At 44.2% G+C, this 24,421-nt stretch overlaps 2 protein-coding genes, 3 non-coding genes and 2 pseudogenes across 10 annotated transcripts in view; all 7 read left to right on the top strand.

Moving 5' to 3' along the window:
* Positions 1-24,421, top strand: part of TEX14 (testis expressed 14, intercellular bridge forming factor) — a 91,157-nt gene that overhangs the window by 11,669 nt on the left and 55,067 nt on the right. For all 6 annotated transcript variants that reach the window (XM_059906525.1, XM_059906521.1, XM_059906524.1 and 3 more), the window contains exon 3: positions 20,758-20,872. In XM_059906525.1, coding sequence (XP_059762508.1) covers positions 20,758-20,872 — 115 coding nt within the window. The remainder of the gene's footprint in view (positions 1-20,757; positions 20,873-24,421) is intronic.
* On the top strand, positions 3,071-3,268 carry LOC132356296 (small nucleolar RNA U3; annotated as a pseudogene).
* LOC132356293 (small nucleolar RNA U3) lies at positions 5,023-5,236 on the top strand. The gene has a single exon (XR_009499815.1). It is a non-coding gene; the product is annotated as a small nucleolar RNA U3 (small nucleolar RNA).
* On the top strand, positions 7,841-8,038 carry LOC132356295 (small nucleolar RNA U3; annotated as a pseudogene).
* LOC132356292 (small nucleolar RNA U3) lies at positions 12,078-12,291 on the top strand. Its single transcript, XR_009499814.1, has one exon. It is a non-coding gene; the product is annotated as a small nucleolar RNA U3 (small nucleolar RNA).
* LOC132354977 (high mobility group protein B3-like) lies at positions 14,022-15,154 on the top strand. Its single transcript, XM_059907133.1, has one exon. It carries the CDS (start codon positions 14,040-14,042, stop codon positions 14,640-14,642), a length of 603 nt encoding a protein of 200 aa, XP_059763116.1. The 5' UTR covers positions 14,022-14,039; the 3' UTR covers positions 14,643-15,154.
* On the top strand, positions 19,501-19,715 carry LOC132356294 (small nucleolar RNA U3). Its single transcript, XR_009499816.1, has one exon. It is a non-coding gene; the product is annotated as a small nucleolar RNA U3 (small nucleolar RNA).

Here is a 24,421-nt window from a genome sequence, read left to right as displayed (position 1 = left end):
AGGGGTAAGGAACTGAAAAGCACCAGTATGGGGTCAGAAGGGCCAAGACAACTGATGGTTGCAAGGCTAGTTTATTCAAAGAGCATGAATGTATATATAGGTTTAGTATGGAACGAATACCAGACAACAAATCAGCAAACCTTGTATTTCCACATAATTCTGTCGCCACTATCTATGCGCCATTATCTATGCGCCATTATCTATGCGTCAGCATGCCTTATGGGCCATTCTTTGGAGATACAGACTTCCCCCTCAGGGCAGCACGTCCTTCTTCTGGGGAACAACCAGGGGCTCTTAGATCCAGAGCAGGCACCTGGAACGAAACTGGCCGCAAGCCATTTTCCTTTTTTACGCTCAATACCACAGCGTCAGGAGTGCATACCAAGAAAGAGACAAGCAGTTCTCCGCAAAGCAGAAAGCTGAATAAGCTTACAGCTTGGGGGCCACCACAAGCTTCCATGCCCTCTTTGGGTACACCACCCTTCCAGCACTTCAGTCGGTTTACCAACCTGGAAGTTCTCCAAACCTAATCAGTTAGGGTTTTTATGGAGGTTTCATTATTTAGGCATGATTGATTTGGCCATTGGTGACTGATCTCAATCTTCAGCCCCTCTCTCCTGCTGGAGGTGGGACAAGGTTTGAAGTGGAGGGTTGTGGCAGAGCTGAAAGTCCCAACCCTCTAATCATGAATTGGTCTTGGTCTTTCTGGTGACCAGCCCATCCTGAAACTATCTCAGAACCCCTCAGCCAAGAGTCATCTCATCAGCATACCAAAGACACTTATCACTCCTAACACTAAGGAAATTCCAAGGGTTTTAGGAGCTCTTGTGCCAGGTACCTGAGAGTAGAGTTCTATTTCTAAATGGTTGCTCTGGCTGTGGAAGGTTATGAGGTATGTGAGAAGAGGGAGAAAAGAGTAGGATGACTTGTTTTTGGTTTGAGCAACTGGGTTGAATGTGGTGTCATTGCCAGAAAGAGGAATAGGTTTGGGAAAGAAGCTATTGGAAGTCAGTCTGGACCAGCTGAGTTAGACACCTGTGATTCAGCTAAGTGGAATATCAAATAGAAGCTGGGTATATGAGCCTGCAGCCCAGAAGAGATCTGTCTGCATATCCATGTTTTGAAACCAAGGATGATCAAGTGAAGAGGACTGAAAACGCTGCTGGCAGGAATCTCACTCTCTTACAGACAGGCAGCCCTTGTTGGGGCAGGAGTAGAGAAAAAAGGAGGGGAAAACCAGGTGGTTCCCAGCAGTTATGTCAGTAACCAGGTTGAGGGAAAGAAAAATACATACAATGATTCATCATGCATTCAGTTAGTCTGTATTTGTTGGGCATCTACTATGGCTGGCAAGGGGCTGCAGATGCAAAGATAAATATGACCTGGTTCCTGCTTTTAAAGACCTCACAGTTGAGTAGGGGAAAATAAATGCATTTATAACACAGTGAGCTATGTAGGGGCACTTACAAAGATAATTAGGGACACAAAGCACATAGTGGTCACTGTTAGCTGGGAAGGTGAGGGAAGGCATCTGGAGGAGGTGACGAGAGCTGAGAATCTGCTCATAGGAGGCCAAGGGATGGCATGGATGGTGAGGGATCCACAGAAAGGTTGGAGAAACAGAGAGTGGAAAAGTCTTAGTTACAGAAGGGCCCAGACCAAAGACAAGGGGCCCTTGGGTGAAAGTGACTAGAAGGCACCTTATAACTCTTTTAAGACATAAGGAACCTGCTCTGACCCCAAGGAGATGTGTCCCAGACCTGGCCGGATTGCCCCAACACTGTCAGTTTCTCTGAAGGGATTTAATTCAGAGCATTTGGCTGTCTCTAAGGAGATTCTATTAGAAGTGGTTAGATGAGATGGACCTGATAGTCACGTTAGTCATGTCACTATGATGCAATAAAAATGTGGTTGATTCAGGAAATCACGTGTATGTCCATGCAGTACTGTGCTTTCTGGTATGCTGGAAGACGTGGGGGCAGAAGCATCTTTACAACAGGAAGTTAAATGATGAAAACAGTTACCCACCATCATATATCAGGTGTGTTCTTTGAGGAGAAGCTGGAACCAACTTTTGCCACAAGTAAATGGGTCGGCTTCCTCTGAGATTTGGAAGCCAGGAAGATCAGTCATTCAAGACTGAACTTTGAGGGATGGTGTATTTAGTGCTTTTTTTTTTTTTTTTTTTTGCCACTGCGTGGGTATGTGGGATCTTAGTTCCCCATCAGGGATCGAACCCCAGCCTGCTGCCGTGAAAGCGGGGAGTCCTAACCACTGGACCACCAGGCAATTCCCTTTAGTGCTTTCTTAGAGAAATGAATTCAATTGGAGACTAGAACTCCTGATGGAGACACCTTGGCTTTCCAGAAAGAACCCAGACTTGATCCAGTGCCAGATGTACCTAGTACCTACCTGTGGTTCCCTTGAGGAGCTGTGTGACGGATGCTCTAGCCAGCATGTATGAGAATGGGGAAATAATCACACCCTTTTCCTTCACTTGTTTAGAGGATGAAGTGAGACAATGGGTTAAAATGCCTATCATGGAGAAGGCACTCATAAACCACCATGGGTACCTTCGTTATTATGCAGGATTACACTAGTTCTGTGTCCCTCTCTTTTGTCCTTCTTCCCCCACCTCTTTTTCAAGGCAAAGGAAACCTGGTCTTTCCAAGTCAGCGGATTTCTCCAGCAGGCAAGAGGCAGTCCAGAGGGACCGGTGGCGGGGAGCGTGTTTGCTTAGCCTACAGAGGGGCGACGCGACCCGTCCTGGACCCTGGGGGCGCAGGGGGCAGGGGGCGGGGTAATAGCAGCCTGGGGTAGGAGTCAGATGCGCGCAGCATGTGATTGCCTGCCAGGAAGCCGTATGTTAATGAGGCCTGTTGCTGCTTTGAAGTGTTTCTGGAAGATTTACGGGTGAAAATGGTGTTTTGAACTTTGCCCTTTCACAGAGTAGTTATGGGATATAAGGTAAAAAATGTTTCCCAGGGGGCGAGGGACTTGACAAAACTGTCGCCATCGGTAAAAGGTGGGCGGCTGCCACGTACCCAGCAGTGACGTCGAAGACAAGAATAAGGCTGTAGGTACAACAGTAATTTTTGTGGTTTGTTGTTAGACAAAATTTGGAGGGCGTGTTAGAACACCCGAAACTGTGGAGATGTAGCGTTTTTTTCTGAGTGTGAAGGCTGCCCTTGGTGTTGTTTTTACAGCTACTACTACATGTTGATGATCGTTTTTCTTGTTCTTAAGAAGAGAACGCTCATTGAGTGGTTTTGTTTGTAATTGTGTTTCCCTAAAGAACAATCAGGGTGCTTTTTTTTTCTTCAGTTTCTGTCTTCCATGGTATGCTTATAGCTGTTTAGGTCTGTCGGTCGTTTCTTACGAAGTTAGCTCTTGTGGTTTTCTTTTTTCTTACTCACTGCGTGGTTTCAAAGTTCAAGCTTTAGTAATATCATTAAATCAAGTACGGTAGTTGAGCACTCCCTTCCGCCATTGTGAGGCAACGCCTCCTTTAGAAGAGAAATCTCTGTCTCTTCCCAGTCTTCCTTGTAGCAGCACCATCCATTGAGTTGTTCCAGGCACAGACCAGCATGTCAAACTTTGAAACCTCTTTCCCTGACACCCCACCCCACCTCCTGCAGCAAGTCCCCCAGTGAGTCCCGTCCTGTCAACTCAACTTCCGGAACAGCCCACGTTTCTCCTTCTTCCTTGCTGAGCCCAGATGCGAGCCACCGTGCCGTCTCCTACAGACACCGTGGCAGTGGCCTCGGAAGTGGTCTCCACAGCTTCAGACCTCCCAGCGGCTTCCCTTCACACTTAAAATCCAGGCTCCCCAGGCCTTGGCCTTGCCTAGAAAATCCGCAGATACCTGCCTGCCTGCCTGCACCTCCCCCCTCCCTCCTACCCTGTGTTCTCCAGCTGTCTTCAATTGCTAAAACACACAACCTCGTTGCTTTCCTTGGGTCTTTGCATTCCATTCGTTGTTTTCTCTGCTTAAATGCAGCCTCCAAAGAGAGGCCTTCCCTGAGCACCCAAATCTAAAGTAGCCCCCAAGTCCCTCTCTGTTTCGACACTTAAAATCCTCTGCATGCCTCATCCTCTGATCCTCTTGGGTGTTTGTTGTCAGCTCTCTCCCTCACTAGAATGTAAGCTTTTTGTGAGTAGCGGCCTCTGTTGGCCCAGTGCCCAGAGTGTCTTTATTTTACAACATGGAAAACTGGGCTGATGGTTAAGGTGACACCTACCGGCTCCGCTGTTTAACAGGCCTCAGGCAAGTTACCTAGCCTTTCTGTGCCTCAGTTCCCCTGTCCATAAAACTGGCATATACTTGTATTGATCTCATAGTTAAAGCACTTAGAACGATGACCGGTGCCTGTCAAGCTCACGATCAATGGTAGCTAGTATTGTCGTAGCTGGCACTCGGGTATCTGTGGAGGGAAGAAATGATGTCAGATGCAGCAACCAGCTGTCTTTTAAAAATTCAGAAAGCGTGAACAGGTAGTACAGTCATGGGGTGAAAAACCAAAAGGTTCTGCCTTCCAGCGCTGGTTCTCAGCCACCCAGTCTCCCTGTCCCTGCCTCAGTCACGGTGACCTCTTACCAGAGTTTGAAAGTCAAACTTGTAGGACAGCCTTGAATGAAACTGCTAAGATATATATTGCTCAATCGGATCAGCTAGGTTCTCACTAGCAAAGGCAACGACCCACCCTTTCCTCTTTAGCTTTTCAGGGGAGAGGTGGTTTTACCAGATCTGTGGAGGGAACGCCTCCTGGGCTTTAAAGACGCAGGTTGTCATTGGCTGTCATTCAGTATTATGTTAATTAAGTGTGGCTGTTTTAAAAATTGTTAAATTACATTTCCAGTTAAAAATGTTAAAATGAGTTGGTAAGTGGTAGCATTTGAAAGATTGTATTGGAAGGGCTCTTTCTCTTTTTTCCAGTAGAAGTAGAAACGGGGAAACGATCTCGCCCTCAGTGTAAAGTGTGCGGCTATCACAGACCCAGCAGTGACTTGCGAGTGAAGGTCAAGACTATACTTTCAGGGATCATTTCTATAGTTTGTTACTAGAGAAGTTTCTCTGGACGTGTAGAGCACCCGAAACCACGAGGAGGAGACGCAGTGTTCTCTCCTGAGCGTGAAGCTGGCTCTTGGCGTTGCCTTTGCAGCTGTCTCTAGCCGTTGATGATCGTTCTTCTCTCCCTTAGGGAGAGAAAGAGGGAGAGAACGCCGTCTGAGTGGTTTCGTTTGTCCTTGTGTCTCGTGAAAGAGCAGTGGGGGTGGTATTTTTCAGTTTTCTTTTTCTAGTTTGTTTCAGTTTTGTGTCTTGCAATAGTCTGTAGGTAGTTCGAGCTTGTGGTGGTTTGCTGTGTGGTTTCAGCCAGTGTTCAAGTTTTCCTGCTGTCTTTGCTGTTTTTTGGTTCTTTGGTTACTGTTTTTTGTTCTTCAGAATCCGAAAGGATCTTTGTTGTATTTTTGACTTGTAGGAGGGGGAGTTCCTTTCCAACGGGATAGGATACCCTTATCCCTTAATTGTAATCTTCAGAGGTGGTTTTGTTCCCTGTCAGTGAAGTCCGTTGTGTTTATCTCCTATTTCTTTTCTCCAATCATTTGTTGATCAAGGGTATTTTTTTGAGTGTATTTGCTTTTTAAAAGTTTTTGATGATGAATATTCTAGAGTTCAAGGGTACACATTATAAGTTTCCGTTTCCTCCATCTCTTAGGGTTATTTCCAAGATTAAAATGGCGTGATCCAAGTTAGGGGGTTAGTACATGGCCTGAAACATATTAAAGTACTGTAGAAATGATAGCTTTTTTTTTTTTTTTCAAAGAAAAGGATAGCCCACCTTGAAGTGATGGTCTTTGTTAGTAGGGGTTAGGGTGCATAACCTTTCGTATGCAGGTGGCAAGTGATTTTTTTCACAAATATAGTCTACGTGAATTCCCTGGTGGTTAGGACTCAGTATTTTCACCGCCAGGGCTCTGGTTCAGTCCCTGGTCAGGGAACTAAGATCCCGAAAGCTGCGCACTGGGGCCAAAAAAGACAAAAGATGAAAATATACTCTAAACAGACCTGCTGATGTTTAAAAATAAAGGTGATAACAATCTAAAGTTTAAAAAAATTTCAGTAAAGTGTACAACATTACCACATTTGGGGAATCCCTCTGGCTCCCCCAAAACACCAGAATACCACAAAACTACAGTTTTTGTAACTTTATTGAAAAAAAAACTTTTTTCTTTTTAAATTTATCTTTGGCTGCGTTGGGTCTTCTTGCTGAGCAAGGGCTTCCTCTGGTTGTGGCGAGCGGGGGCTACTCTTCGTTGCGGTGCGCAGGCTTCTCACTGCGGTGGCTTCTCTTGTTGCGGAGCACAGGCTCTAGGCGCACAGGCTTCAGTAGTTGTGGCTCGCGGGCCCTAGAGCGCAGTCTCAGTAGTTGTGGCGCACGGGCTTAGTTGCTCTCCGGCATGTGGGATCGTCCCGGTCCGGGACTTGAACCCGGGTCCGCCTGCATTGGCAGGCGGATTCTTAACCACTGTGCCACCAGGGAAGCCCCGTAATTTTTTTTTTTTTTAATGAAGAGAAGTGCTTCAAAATACACCTCTTCGTTCCACACTTAAGATTGGGCCGGGTACATTATTTTGAAAGAAATACTTACCCAGGTGAGTCCAATATGCACCCCTCACGTCCACACTCACGTCAGTAATCAGCAGAAGGTCTCGAAAGGGTCAAATTGAAATTTAGGATCCTAGAAGGTTAAAAGTTTTAAATAAAATAATCTCACCCACAGACGCTGCCTGTAGTATTTAAGATTAGAAAACTAATCTGAGGCACCTGAGCACACCTTTGTCTTAAATTCGTCCCGGCAGTGTTGTTAGTGTTTTTAGAAACAGAAAGGCAATAGGTTCTGATTGTCTGTCTGTCTGTCTGTAATAGGTCAATTAAGAACTGTAAGTCTTAGTATCTCTTTTCCCTTTTTTTTTTTTTTTTTGGCCAAGCTGTGCAGCATGCGGGATCTTAGTTCCTGGACCAAGGATCAAACCCACTCCCCTTGCAATGGAAGCGTGGAGTCTTAACCACTGGACCTCCAGGGAAATCCCTAAGTCTTAGTTCCTTAAAGGAAAAAACAAAACAAACAAACAAACAAAACCTCTTCAGAGTGTTCAGAATTTTAAAAAATTGTATACGAAACGACAGTGTAACTGAGCAGGACCCTATGGGGCCTTCTTGCCGGCAACGCCAAGGTCTCGAGTCCAAAATTGTTACCGAACCAAACTTGGGTCCTCTTGCCCGCCTGCAGTAAAGGCAGTCTACTGTCACCGGCTTGTGGTGAAGGAAAGTGCAGCGTTTATTGTGGGGAACCAAGAAAGGAGTCGAGGTAGCCAGTGCTTAAAAGGCCCGAACTCCTTGCTTGGCGCCCTGCAGTAAACTGCTGCACTGTCTTTCACCACAGCCAAGTGTCAGTAAATTGGGTTTACTGTGTGTGGGCAAGTAGACCCAAGTTTGGCTCAGTAACAACAGTTTGAAAATCATTTATATGATATTCCTGGGAGTTCCCTGGCGGTCCAGTGGTTAGGACTCGGCACTTTCACTGCTAAGGGCCCGGGTTCAGTACCTGGTCAGAGAACTAAGATTCCGTAAGCCGCACAGTGCGACCAAAAATAAAAGAAAGGAAGGGAGGGAGGGAGGAAGGAGAGAGAGAGAGGAAGAAAGGAAGAAAAGAAAGCAAGCAAGAAAGAAAAGAAAATCATTTAATATATTTCTGAAACGAGAGGAAAGTGGAAAAATGTCGCCATCCGTAAAAAGTATGTGGCTGCCACGGACCCAGCAGAGTTGTGGGGTTAAAGCCATTATTATGTTTTAGGAGTTATTTCTATAGGTTGTTACTGGACGAGGTTCCGTGTAGAGTCCTCGAAGTCCACGAGGAGGCAGGTTCTCCTCTGAGTGTGAAGCCAGCTCTTGGCTTCTGTAACTGCCTTTTGCCTTTGATGACTGTTCTTTTCCTCTGGAGAAGTAAGTACAGGGAGAGGACGCCATCCGAGTGGTTTCTTCTTATGTTACTGTCGCAGAATGTAGGTGACTGTTTTCCGCTAGGGGGCCGTTTTCTGTATTTTTTTTTCACGTGTTCCAGGTGCACAACGCTTTTTAACCTGTGTAGTAGATGTGGTCTTTATCCTGACCTAACTATTGTGTAAGCTGTGATTGTTTTCAATGAAATGAGGAAGAATCTGTCAGATGCAGTTTGGCGTTGTTGTTTTCTGATTGGATTTACAGGTCATGAGCTTTTTTCACACATCAGGTGCAGCCCCAGGGTACTGAAACAAAATTACCTCCCCTTTCTCTACTCTCCTTTCTGTCAGTCGAGTCACTCTCTCCCAACACAGCTAGGCAGACATCCCTTCTTGGCCTCTATGGTGATTTCTTTCTCTGTATCTCAGTCCAAGCTAAGGAAATACGACATGTGAGGACTAGGGTTTATAGGACTTTAGCACAGAGGAGGAATGAAAGAAGGCGGAGTTTGGCCAAAGCACGGTGGACAGAGAGCTAAGGGTAGTGGGCAGCTATTGAAGGAGAGTGCCTACATCAGCTGTGCACTTTAAGGTCACTCTGCAAGCTGTGTGGCGATGATACTTATGGGGAGGGGTGAGGTGGCAAGTGTGAGGACCAGTTGGGCACCTACTGCATTCATCTACCTGGGAGAAGATGGTAGCGCTGATAGAGAAACACCAGATCTGAAAGATATTTAAGTGGTAAAGTTGACAGGACTTGGGGGGGTTGATTTGTTGACGAAAATTCAATTAACTATCAAGAAGGGGAAAAAAAGGGAGTTTTATTTGAGCCAATCTGAGGATTATAACACGAGAAGCAGATTTTCAGAAAGCTGTTAGAAGTCGAAGACACAGTCATATACATTTTCCAGACAAAGAATTGTAGTACCTCAAAATGACATACTGATATTTTACATAAAGTTCACCAAGGAACAGGTAGTCCAGGTGAGCTTGTACGGAGTAAGCAGCAAGGCGCCATGACCCCCTATGGAGTCGAGAAAGAACTCTATTCTTTTAAGAAGTCCCATTGCTAGTGTGAGAAGAAAGAAAAAAAGTGGATCTTTAGGGTTGAGCGGGCACTCCCCTCTTTGAGGTGCTCTGATTAATGTATAATGCAGATGCACACTGCACTTGGGGAAGGAGGGAGGAGGCCCAAACACACACACACACACAAAGAGAATTTTATGTTTAAATTTTTCTAGTCCTGCCTTGAAATATAAAATTTGATTTCATCAGGTTCACTGATGGTATAGGCGAGAGGAGCTGCCAAGGAAAATTGCCGGGTCTTGGGACCTGAACAAATGGGTGGCCGGTGGTTCCGTGTGTTAACGGGGGAAATGGAGGAGGAACTGAATCAGGTAGTGCAACGGGGTGGGCAGTGATGGTAGAGTTCAGTTTAGGGCACGTTTAGGCGAGATTTCTGACCTTTAGCGGATGCATGGCAAAGGAGTTAGAACTCGCACAGCAGACCAAGAAGGAGCAGCCAGAGAGGTAGGCGGCAAACCGCGTGAGGGTGCTTGATGGAAGCCCAGCGGGACACAGTGAAGTGTGTGGAGAGCAGATGAGAAATTAAGGTGCAGATGGAAAAGTATCCACTGGTCCTGTGTGGGAAACAGAAACAGAAACTGGCTAGGTAGGGGTGGACTGACCACTGGAGGGATGTGAAGGCTTGCCAGTTGGTGGAAAGAGCTCCCAGGAGAACTCAGGCTGTGATGGAGAGCATAGGGGTGGGTGTGCATTCAGCTGGGGGAAGCGGGGAAGATGGGGGATGCATTTAGGGTTTAATTAGGATGGGAGAGCAAGTCTGAATGCAGTTGGAAAGACTGAGTGGAACAGGAGAAAGTGAGGTATGGGAGGGAGCAGCTTCCCCCAGGCAGGAAGCCTTTGAGTCAGCCAGAGAAGATGGGGAGTTCAGAGGTAGGTGGGTTCCTCCATGGAATGTGACCACACTGGGGGCTTTTCAACTGATGGGCTTCCAATTGTTTGCCAAGTATGAGGGAAGATCATTGCTGAGGGAGGCTGGTGAGGAGGAGTAGGAGAGTTGAGAATAAAGAAGGAGTTAACTGATCACCCTAGGCAGCAGGTAAGGAAAAGGCACCTCCTGAGAGTGTGCCTGCTCCACTTCCCTGCTGTTGCAGCTCCTGGTCTTGGAAGCACATCCCCAGATCGCAGTTCATTTCTCTTTCTTCCACTGTAGCCATGCACCATGTAGTTCCTCCATGATTTTCTCCTTCTGGATGCGCAGTGGCCAAGCTTTCAGTGTGAGCCTAAATTAGTCCTTGGTCCTCTTTAAAGGTCGGGAGCTGTGAGAGAAGCGGTATATGCTCTGGAATTGACTCCTTGGTCTGTTATTTATTAGCTGTGGGTTCATGGGAAGTTCCTTGACCCCAGTCTGTCCCTCTGTAAAGGAGGTAGGTGTAGTACTAATAGCATCAACACGTGGGGTGGCTGTAAAGGTTAAATCAGTTAAAGCAAGTACGGTAGTTGAGCACTCCCTTCCGCCATTGTGAGGCAGCCCCTCCTTTAGAAGAGAAATCTCTGTCTCTTCCCAGTCTTCCTTGTAGCAGCACCATCCATTGAGTTGTTCCAGGCACAGACCAGCATGTCAAACTTTGAAACCTCTTTCCCTGACACCCCACCCCACCTCCTGCAGCAAGTCCCCCAGTGAGTCCCGTCCTGTCAACTCAACTTCCGGAACAGCCCACGTTTCTCCTTCTTCCTTGCTGAGCCCAGATGCGAGCCACCGTGCCGTCTCCTACAGACACCGTGGCAGTGGCCTCGGAAGTGGTCTCCACAGCTTCAGACCTCCCAGCGGCTTCCCTTCACACTTAAAATCCAGGCTCCCCAGGCCTTGGCCTTGCCTAGAAAATCCGCAGATACCTGCCTGCCTGCCTGCACCTCCCCCCTCCCTCCTACCCTGTGTTCTCCAGCTGTCTTCAATTGCTAAAACACACAACCTCGTTGCTTTCCTTGGGTCTTTGCATTCCATTCGTTGTTTTCTCTGCTTAAATGCAGCCTCCAAAGAGAGGCCTTCCCTGAGCACCCAAATCTAAAGTAGCCCCCAAGTCCCTCTCTGTTTCGACACTTAAAATCCTCTGCATGCCTCATTCTCTGATCCTCTTGGGTGTTTGTTGTCAGCTCTCTCCCTCACTAGAATGTAAGCTTTTTGTGAGTAGCGGCCTCTGTTGGCCCAGTGCCCAGAGTGTCTTTATTTTACAACATGGAAAACTGGGCTGATGGTTAAGGTGACACCTACCGGCTCCGCTGTTTAACAGGCCTCAGGCAAGTTACCTAGCCTTTCTGTGCCTCAGTTCCCCTGTCCATAAAACTGGCATATACTTGTATTGATCTCATAGTTAAAGCACTTAGAACGATGACCGGTGCCTGTCAAGCTCACGATCAATGGTAGCTAGTATTGTCGTAGCTGGCACTCGGGTATCTGTGGAGGGAAGAAATGATGTCAGATGCAGCAACCAGCTGTCTTTTAAAAATTCAGAAAGCGTGAACAGGTAGTACAGTCATGGGGTGAAAAACCAAAAGGTTCTGCCTTCCAGCGCTGGTTCTCAGCCACCCAGTCTCCCTGTCCCTGCCTCAGTCACGGTGACCTCTTACCAGAGTTTGAAAGTCAAACTTGTAGGACAGCCTTGAATGAAACTGCTAAGATATATATTGCTCAATCGGATCAGCTAGGTTCTCACTAGCAAAGGCAACGACCCACCCTTTCCTCTTTAGCTTTTCAGGGGAGAGGTGGTTTTACCAGATCTGTGGAGGGAACGCCTCCTGGGCTTTAAAGACGCAGGTTGTCATTGGCTGTCATTCAGTATTATGTTAATTAAGTGTGGCTGTTTTAAAAATTGTTAAATTACATTTCCAGTTAAAAATGTTAAAATGAGTTGGTAAGTGGTAGCATTTGAAAGATTGTATTGGAAGGGCTCTTTCTCTTTTTTCCAGTAGAAGTAGAAACGGGGAAACGATCTCGCCCTCAGTGTAAAGTGTGCGGCTATCACAGACCCAGCAGTGACTTGCGAGTGAAGGTCAAGACTATACTTTCAGGGATCATTTCTATAGTTTGTTACTAGAGAAGTTTCTCTGGACGTGTAGAGCACCCGAAACCACGAGGAGGAGACGCAGTGTTCTCTCCTGAGCGTGAAGCTGGCTCTTGGCGTTGCCTTTGCAGCTGTCTCTAGCCGTTGATGATCGTTCTTCTCTCCCTTAGGGAGAGAAAGAGGGAGAGAACGCCGTCTGAGTGGTTTCGTTTGTCCTTGTGTCTCGTGAAAGAGCAGTGGGGGTGGTATTTTTCAGTTTTCTTTTTCTAGTTTGTTTCAGTTTTGTGTCTTGCAATAGTCTGTAGGTAGTTCGAGCTTGTGGTGGTTTGCTGTGTGGTTTCAGCCAGTGTTCAAGTTTTCCTGCTGTCTTTGCTGTTTTTCGGTTCTTTGGTTACTGTTTTTTGTTCTTCAGAATCCGAAAGGATCTTCGTTGTATTTTTGACTTGTAGGAGGGAGTTCCTTTCCAACGGGATTACCCTCATCCCTTAATTGTAATCTTCGGAGGTGGTTTTGTTCCCTGTCAGTGAAGTCCATTGTGTTTATCTCCTATTTCTTTTCTCCAATCATTTGTTGATCAAGGGTATTTTTTTGAGTGTATTTGCTTTTTAAAAGTTTTTGATGATGAATATTCTAGAGTTCAAGGGTACACATTATAAGTTTCCGTTTCCTCCATCTCTTAGGGTTATTTCCAAGATTAAAATGGCGTGATCCAAGTTAGGGGGTTAGTACATGGCCTGGAACATATTAAAGTACTATAGAAATGGTAGCTTTTTTTTTTTTTTTTTTCAAAGAAAAGGATAGCCTATCTTGAAGTGATGGTCTTTGTTGGTAGGGGTTAGGGTGTATAACCTTTCGTATGCAGGTGGCAAGTTATTTTTTCACAAATATAGTCTACGGGAATTCCCTGGTGGTTAGGACTCAGTGTTTTCACCGCCAGGGCTCCGGTTGGTTCCTGGTCAGGGAACTAAGATTCCGAAAGCTGCGCAGCGGGGCCAAAAAAGACAAAAGATGAAAATATACTGTAAACAGACCTGCTGATGTTTAAAAATAAAGGTGATAACAGTCTAAAGTTTAAAAAAATTTCAGTAAAAATGTACAGAATTACCACATTTTGGGAATCCCTCCGGCTCCCCCAAAGCACCAGAACACCACAAAACTACAGTTTTTCATACTTTTTCATAATTTTTTTTTTTTTTTCTGAATTTATCTTTGGCTGCGTTGGGTCTTATTTGCTCTGTGCAGGTTTTCTCTGGTTGTGGCAGGCGGGGCCTACTCTTCATTGAGGTGCGCGGGCTTCTCATTGCAGTGGCTTCTCTTGTTGTGGAGCATGGGCTCTGGGTGCGCGGGTTTCAGTAGTTGCAGCACGTGGGCTCAGTAGTTTTGGCTCAGGGGCTCTAGAGCGCAGGCTCAGTAGTTGTGACGCACAGGCTTAGCTGCTCTCTGGCATGTGGGATCATCCCAGGCCAGGGCTCGAACCTGTGTCCCATGCATTGGCAGGCCCATTCTTAACCACTGCACCAGCAGGAAGCCTTCTTCATGTTATTCTTGAAGGTGATTTTGTCAGTCTATGGCAATTGAGTCTTTCCCCCCCCCCTTCAATGGGTGTTAATGTAGTTAGTATCCTCCATCTGCCTTTTTGAATGAAGGGTTTTTGTGCTGTTGACAGTTTTACTGGGTAAATTAGGCCTGGAATATACTGCAGGGAAATAGATACATGTCTGGTCCTTGATACTGAGTTGGTTGACAAACAGATCTTGTAGTGAGCAGTAGGAGAGGAAGGTTTACAAGGGAAATGGATTTAAAGTAGCTTTAAACGTAATTGTGATATATCCTTAATTGTTTTAAGATGGTTTGTTCTTTTCCCCCTCAGTGCTATGATTTTTTCTTTTATGATGCTTGTTTAGCTAAATGCAATTTAAAATTCGCCTGAGACTAGCGAACAATACAGTCAAGATGACTAAAGGTGATCCCAAGAAACCAAAGCGCAAGATGTCTGCTTATGCCTTCTTTGTGCAGACGTGCAGAGAGGAACATAAGAAGAAAAACCCTGAGGTCCCTGTCAATTTTGCAGAATTTTCCAAGAAATGCTCTGAGAGGTGGAAGACAATGTCTGGGAAAGAGAAGTCTAAATTTGATGAAATGGCAAAGGCAGATAAAGTGCGCTATGATCGGGAAATGAAGGATTACGGACCAGCTAAGGGAGGCAAGAAGAAGAAGGACCCGAATGCCCCCAAGAGGCCACCGTCTGGATTTTTCCTGTTCTGTTCTGAATTCCGCCCAAAGATCAAATCTACAAACCCTGGCATCTCTATTGGAGACGTGGCGAAGAAGCTGGGCGAGATGTGGAATAACCTAAGTGACAGCGAGAAGCAGCCATACATCAACAAGGCAGCAAAGCTGAAGGAGAAATACGAGAAGGATGTCGCAGACTATAAGTCTAAAGGGAAGTTTGATGGCGCCAAGGGTCCTGCTAAAGTTGCCTGGAAAAAGGTGGAAGAGGAAGATGAAGAAGACGAGAACGAAGAAGAGGAGGAGGAGGAGGAGGAGGATGAATAAAAAAAACTGTTGATCTGTCTCCTTGTGAATACCTTAGAGTAGGGAGCGCCGTGATTGACACACCTCTCGCCCGAGACGTGTCTGTTGCCCTCATTAGGTTGAATTACCCAGTTGGATCATGATCATATCGTAGTCTCAGAGTGCTCTAGCAATTGTCAGTGGTTTACATGAAGCGGCCATGGGTATCTGGAGCACCCGGAAACTGTATCAAAGTTGTACATATTTCCAAACATTTTTAAAATGAAAAGGCTCTCGTGTTCTCCTCACTCTGTGCACTTTGCTGTTGGTGTGACAAGGCATTTAAAGATGTTTCTCGCATTTTCTTTTTTTTTTTTAATTTGTGAGGTGGTGTGTTAACTCTATGGTCGTTGACTAGGAATCCTGAGTTCTCAACTGTACATATCTATAGTTTGTAAAAAGAACAAAGCAACCGAGACACACTCTTGACGCCCTTTGCTTGGCGTGGAGGCTGTAGGAGCGATGCCTTCCGGAGGGGCCGTAGCTCAGGGCGTGCACTGTGGGGCTGGAACTGTGGACACTGCAGTGGGCATCCATTTAGCTTCAGGTTGTCTTGTTTCTGTATATAGAGACATAGCATCCCGCTGCCATTCTTAGCTGTGGAAAAGGGGGGGGGGTCAGCTGGCATGAGAAGTGTTTTGGATCCTTTTTAGTTGAAGTGCGGTAGTTTTAAACTGTTTGTTTTTTAAACAAACCATAGAACTCTTCATTGTCAGCAAAGCCAAGAGCCACTGCATTGATGAAAGTTCAAGAACCTTCTGTACTAAACACGATCTGCAATGTTCTGTTATTTTTTTTTGTATGTTTAGAATGCTGAAATGTTTTTGAAGTTAAATAAACAGTATTACATTTAAAAAATAAATAAATAAATAAAATAAAATTCGCCTTGTCAGTCTAGTACGCTGATTTGTTTTTCATTTTCTTCATCTAAACATTTTTCTTTTGATTTTTGAGATTCCCTTTTAAATTTTTCCAGGCTAATAAGTCAGATATTTTTCCTGACATCTACTTTAGGAATCTACTCTGGTTTTATGCTGGGTCTCTTAATATATAACGCTTGTCATTGAACCGTGGGCTAGAAAAATCAACAAAATCTCTTAATTCTACTGAATATTATGTGATATAGTTCCCTTTAAGTAAAAGCAGGCTTAATTTCCTGTTGGAGGTGGTAATGCCTTTGAAAACTGACCTTATTAAACAGCATATATTCAGGGAATTCCCTGGTTGTCCAGTGGTTAGGACTCCATGCTTTCACTGCCGAGGGCCTGGTTTTGATCCCTGGTGGGGAAACTAACATCCTGCAAGCCGTGCAGCGCGGCCAAAAAAAGAAGGAAAGATAAACAGGGGCTTCCCTGGTGACACAGTGGTTAAGAATCCACCTGCCAATGCAGGGGACACGGGTTTGAGCCCTGGTCCAGAAAGATCCCACATGCCGCAGAGCAACTAAGCCCGTGCGCCACAACTACTGAGCCTGTGCTCTAGAGCCCGCGAACCACAACTGCTGAACCCATGTACCACACCTACTGAAGCCCACACACCTAGAGCCCGTGCTCTGCAACAAGAGAAGCCACTGCAATGAGAAGCCCACGCACCGCAACGAAGAGTAGCCCCCGCTCACCGCAACTAGAGAAAGCCCGCGAGCAGCAACGAAGACCCAACGCAGCCAAAACTAAAAAGTAAATGAAGAAATAAAAGAGGTTATTTTAACCAGTGGAATCAAAGATATACATATATTCTAAAGTTGCTAACCTGCCTTTATGAAAGTGGTATCATACTAAACACATTCTGCAACTTGCTTTTCTCATTTTTTTTTGAAATTCACATATTTATTTCAAGAAACATGAAAAGACAACAAAATCATGAGAAATCAACCTGTGCAATATCGGCAGATATTCAGAGGCCTCTGTGCTGTTTGTTGTTGTTGTTGTTTTGTTTTGGTTTTAATGCTTAAAGAAAATAGATGATAATTTGATACTGTAAGTTTATCTGTATAATTATTTATTTGGTTGTTTATTCAACAAATATGGAGCAGAGGGAATTTATACAGGAGCAAAAGAACAAAGGAGCCTACAAATGGCAAGTAGTTTAGTGTGTGTGTGTGTGTGTGTGTTGTGTCTGAAGGATAGGGTATGTACGAGATGTTTTAGGAAGTAAAGACAAAGGCAGCTTGGAACCAGACTATAGGATGCCATAAATCCCAGGTTAAAGAGCTTCTACTGAAACGGAGCAGGACGCTATAGACCTTGCCCCCGATGTCCTCAGCCTGCCTTTTGTCTGTGGAAAAACTTTAGCCAAAGAATAAGTTTTTTTTTTAAACTTTGGGTTTTTATTTATTTATGGCTGTGTTGGGTCTTCGTTTCTGTGCAAGGGCTTTCTCTAGTTGCGGCAAGTGGGGGCCGCTCTTCATCGCGGTGTGCAGGCTTCTTATTATCGTGGCCTCTCTTGTTGCAGAGCACAGGCTCCAGACACGCAGGCTCAGTAATTGTGGCTCATGGGCCTAGTTGCTCCGCGGCATGTGGGATCCTCCCAGACCAGGGCTCGAACCAGTGTCCTCTGCACTGGCAGGCAGATTCTCAACCACTGCACCACCAGGGAAGCCCCAAAGAATAAGTTTAATGAGATAAGTGATAAAATACAGAAGCAAAGAAAAGCAGTCAAACAGGACAAAACAATAATAGTTTAGTCAGTAATCAAAGTGAAGGACCTTTAGTTCCTTCTCGAGGGTTATAGATAATATTCTGAGCCACATCCCGTGCACTGTCTTATATAGATACTGAAACCCCAACCAGGTGGAAGAAGTTAACTACATGATGACCAGGCTGTAGTCATGACATAAGCTGCCACAATTCTGAGAATTTGCCGCAAAGAAATGGAAACAAACCAACCCTGGAACTGAAGATTAACTGTACCCAAAACAATCACAATGGCGCTGGTTAGACCACTGCATGACCAATTTCAAGATGACTCTCAGAGCTGACCGTGCTGGTTCTGCATGTAGTCCTCTCCCTCGCTCTATAAAAGCTCTTGTCCACTGGTTGGGGTGGGGGGAATCGGCCTTTGGACAGGAGTCCACCCCCCCAACCCCCACCCCGTTGCCTGCATCAAAATAAAGCAAAGTTTCCTGTCCACCAAGCTTGCATCTTTATTGGCTTTTGAGCGGCGAGCAGCCGGACCCCACTTGTGATTACAGTACTATACATAGCAGGACATGGGGTGCCACTGAATTTTGCATTCCTGAAAGCACCTGTATTACTTGCACAAAATAGATTATTTTTTAAGCTTAAATCCTATTAGTGGTTACAAGAATGTTGGGATTTTAATTTTTAATATTTATAGAGTAGTTGTTACTTGCTAAACTCTGTTAGATACTTTAAATCCATCATTTTAGCTAATACCACTCATTGATTGAACTCCCTAAAGTTGCCTGCCTGCTTATTAGTTTTTTGCTTTCAATAGTGCATCTTGTCTATCTCTATTCTAATTGATACAGATCTAATTCATTTAAATTAATTGCTTAATATTTTATTATCTGTATGTACCATAATTTATTCAGCTGTGCCCCTAATGGTGGATATTAAGATTTCTTTCTTTTTTTGCAGTTTTGTATCACCAGAAACAATGCTTTGATAAAATACTTTGTAATGAATCTTTACATAATGGGTTTTTAATATTCAAAGCAGGATTTCTGGTTCAGATTTTTAATAGATACTGCTGCATTGCTTTCCAAAAGCATTGTTAACAGTTCACACTGCCAACTGCCTTTAGGAGTGTCCGTTTTCCCACCTCTTCTCCACTGAATGTTTTCTCATTTTTCAGTTTTTTTCAAGCTTTATGGGAAGTTTAACTTTCTTCCCACTATTTCAAGCCAGGCACCATGTTGTATTGGTTTATTGAATATTCCAGAGTTAGGTGAAATATCCACCGTTTCGAACGTTCCTGGCAGAGAGAACAGCTTGTGCAAAGGAACACGATGAGTATGTGGAAGACAGTACGTGGTTCATTATGGCTGAAGTGAGGGGGAGGGAATTTGGTGCAAAATAAGGCTGGAGAGGTGCGTGTGAGCCAGGCTGTGCTGGACCTTGTAAACTATTTCTTTTCTGGCCTTGGCCTTGTGTCATGCGGGATCCTAGTTCCCTGACCAGGGATGAAACTGGCTCCCCCTGCGGTGGAAGCGGAGTCTTAACCACTGGACCCCAGGGAAGTCCCTGTAAACTATTTAGAGAAGTTCTGTCTTTAGCCCAAGAGTTGGGAAGCTACTAAAGCTTTAAGCAGGGTAATGATGTATTATCCTGCTTATTTAAAGACAATTTTTATCTACATAACTATTCCTTGGTTTGGAAAAAAATCCCAAACAATATTTATATGTTTGTTATTTTGATCACAGCATAAATGGTGTGCTTTGCAAACGTCATAGTTTTTGGCTTCGGTCTTTGCTTTCAGCATCCACTTTGTCTTGTAAGTTTTTCTCGTGAGACATCTCCTCTCTTCCTACGCCAGTCTAAAAGGAGGCGAGTCCTCAAGCTGCGGCGCACGTTGTAGTCGTCAGCGTTTTACGTAATCCTGATGCTGCGGAACTGCCGCGCGAAACGGGGCGGGGTTGGAAATAACTGGCGTGTGATTGGCTGTTTAAAAACTGTATGTTAATTAAATTGACAACTTGAAATGTCTTCTGAAACGCAGAAGGGTTCAAAACGCTTTGTTGGGCTTCGGTATTGGAAAGATTCTTCAGACAACATATTCCAGTGTACGTTTCAAGAAGAATAGTGCTGTAAGAAAAAGTAACCATCAGTAAATTATGTGTGCATTTCCTACACCTCGGAAAAACAGAAACGATTGTGTTAAGACTATACTTTCAGGGATCATTTCTATAGTTTGTTACTAGAGAAGTTTCTCTGAACGTGTAGAGCACCCGAACCCACGAGGAGGAGATGCAGTGTTCTCTCCTGAGCGTGAAGTTGGCTTTTGGTGTTGCTTTTGCAGTTTCCTTTAGCCGTTGATGATCGTTCTTCTCTTCATTTTGGAGAGTGAGAGGGAGATGAATGCAGTCTGAGTGGTTTCGGTTTGAACAATTATGAGGAGTAAACTTGTGCTTTTTTTTTTTTTTTTTTTTTTTTTTTGGTTGAATTTCTGGGAGGTGTGAAGGTATGTGCAAATATTACTTGTCACATAGAGGAGGAGTAGGTTTTTTTTTTTTTTTTTTGATTTTGGGGTTTTTGAGATGGGTGTAATTGAGGGTTAGGTCCTTTTGTTCTTTGTGCTTTTTTTTTTTTCTAATTGTGTAGTGCATGTAGTGAGGTTTACTGTTGTGCTTAGTTTTGAATTTTTTTTTTTTTTAGCAGTTGGGTGGTGTAGTGATGTTGAGTCTTTCATGTTGCGTTTCATTCAGCGTATGATGTAGTTAAGTTATTATCTGCTGGGAAATTATGAAACGCAGAACAGTTTTAATTCGCTTTTCCTTTTCGCGTAGCAGCGTGAGGTGAAATGTTTTTTAGCAACATTTTTCTGTATACAGCACTTGAAGGTAAAGATTGTGGGGTTTTTTTGTTTTTTATATTTTTGAACCTCAAGTAATTTTCACTTTTATATATTCCAGTTTACCAATATTTACCCTATGGTTTCTTCTGTTGCTCTTTTTTTTTTTTTTTTTTAATATTTTATTTATTTATTTATGGCTGTGTTGGGTCTTCGTCTCTGTGCGAGGGCTCCCTCCAGTCGCGGCAAGTGGGGGCCATTCTTCATCGCGGTGCGCGGGCCTCTCACTATCGCGGCCTCTCCCGTGGCGGAGCACAGGCTCCAGACGCGCAGGCTCAGTAATTGTGGCTCACGGGCCCGCTCCGCGGCATGTGGGATCCTCCCAGACCAGGGCGCGAACCCGTGTCCCCCTGCATTGGCAGGCAGACTCTCAACCACTGCGCCACCAGGGAAGCCCTGTGGTTTATTTTTGATTTGTGACCTTTTCTGTTATTTTGACTTCTGAAGGTTTTCATTCCTTTTCTTAAAAAAAAAAAAAGTTGCATTATTAATACACTGAAAGTACTGTAAAAACAAATTTTAATTTTTTTTTGTATTTGTGTTGACCTTGGTGTTTGTTTTGCAGGAGTGTATGTCGATGCAGTTAACTCTCTGGGCCAGACAGCGCTTTTCATTGCGGCATTGTTAGGCCTTACGAAATTAGTTAATGTCCTGGTGGATTATGGATCGGATCCAAACCAGTAAGTAATAATAACATCACTATCTAGAAAATATGCTCTTAAAATAAGTTGAGGTATTTGGAAACTAATTTGATAAGATATTAAAAGAACCTGCACTAATTTATATCAATGAAATACATTTGTATACCTAACGTTGAAGCATGCTTTTGTTTATTTCACCGTTTTGGTTGCGTGACTTGCAGTGTCTTAGTTCCCCAACCAGGGGATAGAACTTGGGACCCCAGCAGTGGAAGCACAGAGGCCTAACCATTGGACCACCAGGAGATTCCCAGAAACATGCTTTTAACTGTAAATAGAGAGTTTTCTGAGCAGTTTTATTAGGCCCTATGAAATAAGTGAACCTTTCTACTCATTTAGTCATTAACAAGTACTGTTTATGTATTCCCACCGCGCATTATAGTTTGTATGATTTGCTTAAGTACTTTAACGTATCCCACAACCAAGTTCTTCACCAATTAATATATTTGGCACCACTTTGTCAGGATGACTTTTGTAGTTGTGGTTTAAAAGAATCTGAGTCCAAATTTTAATATGGAACAGCAACACAGTGTAACGAATCAACAGCAAGTGAACATTTCTTCTCTTTGTGTAGGATTTTTGCTTTTTCCAGGGCCTTCCCAGGCACTAGCTCACTAGAGCTTTACAACCACCTCCTCAACAGGGAACAGCAGGTATTTTTACAGTTCCCATTGGACAGAACCAGAAACAGATTTCGAGCGTTTCTGTGATTCCAGCTGATTGTCACAGGAATGCCAGAATATGCACAATCATAAGTCATAAAATAGCTTTCCCATCTTACATAAGGAGGCCGCTTAATTTTTTTTTTTTAAGTATTGATGTTGAAAGCTTGTTGTTGTTGTTATAAAATTGTTTGCTTAGTGGGAAAAACCTTGGAAGCTTGGAGAAGTATAAAGAAAAAAACCATTCAGAGTGAGAATTCCGAAACCCAGACATAACACAGTGAACATTTTGCTTTGTTTCCTTCCAGAATTTTTCTGGACTCGCATATTTGCAGATATTTGCATATTTCTCTACTGTATCAGTGTTTAATGTCAAAACTCAGAAATAAAGGGCTATCTCACTTGATGTTTGCAGATAACAGCTTTGTAGAGAGGCCATATTGGTGCTGCAGTTCCTCAGCAAAAATGCAGCATTTTCTAGTCATCTGCATTTGCATCTGTTTTGTGGAAGTTTAGAGCTAGGTTCTTTAAAGAACAAATCATTCAAACCCTTAATATTCCAGATTAGGGGGCTGATACACAGAAAGTTTAAATGGCTGGTCCATAATGGTGCATTGTGGTAATGATAGGGTTTGAGACCAGGAGCCCAGCATCTGAAGAACTCAGAAGTTCCCTTTTAAGAAATCCCCATGATGCCAGGGGGAGGTGGGAAAGGACAATATCAAGAGGAAGAAGGCAGACCCTGTAGCTTCTTATTTTGTGGTAGGAATGCTTTCATGTGCTTTAAAAATATTTTCCATCAAGGGAAGGGAAATTTCTGGGGGCAAGTTGTATTCCTAAGTGCTTAATGGAACTGCTGTGATGGCTTGGGCTTATTGAGGTCACAGAGTCAGATGCCTGAAGGACTAAGTGGGGTCAGTGGGTACAGGCTCTGTCTAAGGAGCATCTGTTGCAGCTGGGCAGAAAAGGAAGCCATGGAGGCCAAATCTTCCAAATTTCCAAGAGGCTGGAAATCCCAGTTTTTATTGTGAAATCCCCAAAGTGTTAAATATTGTCCATTACTTTAAGTTATTTTTTAAAACACTATGTGGACCAAATAAAACATGCCTCTGGGTTGCCAAATCAATCTGTGGGCCTCCAGTTTTCAACCTCTAGGATAAATTAATAAAACAATACACATTTTGATATTACTTGGACCTGGATTCCCTTGTAAGGGTTAATTGGGTATAAAAAACATTATTTCTTTCTTCCTTAGCATTCACAAGAAATGACAGATAATATCTTCTCTCTCCCTACCCAGCTCTCTTACTATTTATGGGAAGAATGATTAGAAGGCTGTAAAACATTATACAAATTTATTTTTAAAGCAAGGAGGATATTACATTTCCCATAGTGCAGTGTGCTGGACTACTTATCAGACCCAGCAATAAGGGAGAGCTCACAATGAGATATCCTAGTGGTTCCCAGATGCCTGGGTACAGGCCAGCCTCATTGGCATCAGCTGGGGAACTTGTAAAAAGTACACATTCCTGGGCTCCACGCTTGCAGGTTATGATTCAGTCTGTTGTGTAGTCTGAGAATCTGTATTTTTGACAAATATCCCAATGACTTATTAAGTAAATTATGGTACATCTGTACATTGGAATACCATGCAGCTGTTAAAAAAGAATTGAGGTGGGTTCTCATATGGAAATTTCTCCAAGATATACTTTTTTAAAAAATATTTATTTATTTATGTCCGCATTGGGTCTTCATTGCTGCACGTGGGCTTTCTCTAGTTGCGGCGAGCAGGGGCTGTTCTTTGTTGCAGTGTGCAGGCTTCTCATTGCATTGGCTTCTCTTTGTTGCGGAGCATGGGCTGTAGGTGCGCGGACTTAAGTAGTTGTGGCACGTGGGCTCAGTAGTTGTGGCTCGCGGGCTCTAGAGCGCAGGCTCAGTAGTTGTGGCGCATGGGCCTAGTTGCTCCATAGCATGTGGGATCTTCTGGACCAGGGCTTGAACCCATGTCCCCTGCATTGGGAGGCAGATTCTTAACCACTGCGCCACCAGGGAATTCCCTCCAAGATATACTGTTAAAATGAAAAAATGTAAATGCATAACAGTTAATATAGCACGTTCTTTTTCTTTTGGCCACACCATGCGGCTTGTGTGATCTTAGTTCCCCGACCAGGGATTGAACTCAGGCCCTCAGCAGTGAAAGTGCTGAGTCCTAACCACTGGACTGCCAGGGAGTTCCTAATGTAGCATATTCCTATTCCTACTTGTATATGCATAGAAAATTTCTGGAAGGATACAAAAACTTGTAACAGTAGTTGCCTCTCAGCAAGAGAACTGTGGGTCTGGAGTTGGGAGACTTTCTTCTTATCTTTATTATCTCCTCCTTTTCCTCCTCCTCCTCCTTTTTCATGTTATTTCTTCTTCTCCTTACCTTTCTGCTTCCTCCTCCCATTTGTGTTTCTTTTTAAATTAAAGAGAGCAAGCTCTGGGACTTCCCTGGTAGTCCAGTGGTTAAGACTCCGCACTCCCAACTGCAGGGGGTGCGGGGCTTTGATCCCTGGTCAAGGAACTAAGATCCCGCATGCTGCTGGGTGCGGCCAAAAAAAAAAAAACCAAAAAGAGCAAGCAAGCTCTGCAGGTGATTCTGACATGCAACCAGGTTAGGAAACCACAGGTACGTATCACATCTTTACATCTCACGAAGGCTGTCCCTTCATGTCTCAGATAGTTTATTGGTTTTGGTTAAATTTTTCTGAGTTGTAGATCCTTGACCAGATTGCTGATGCCAAGGTTTGTGGGCCTCTACCGTAGGACTTGGGAAGTAGAGACATTGTCACATGAGATGGTCTCTGGTTAGGCTGTGCTTCACCAG

Source organism: Balaenoptera ricei, chromosome 20 (genome assembly GCF_028023285.1).
Source record: "Balaenoptera ricei isolate mBalRic1 chromosome 20, mBalRic1.hap2, whole genome shotgun sequence".
NCBI lineage: Eukaryota > Metazoa > Chordata > Mammalia > Artiodactyla > Balaenopteridae > Balaenoptera > Balaenoptera ricei.
This window is presented reverse-complemented; position numbering and strand designations above follow the sequence as displayed.

What these genes read in the sequence shown, in the direction of transcription:
- LOC132354977 (XM_059907133.1), top strand. Translation starts at nt 14,040, where the DNA reads ATGACTAAAGGTGATCCCAAGAAACCAAAGCGCAAGATGTCTGCTTAT.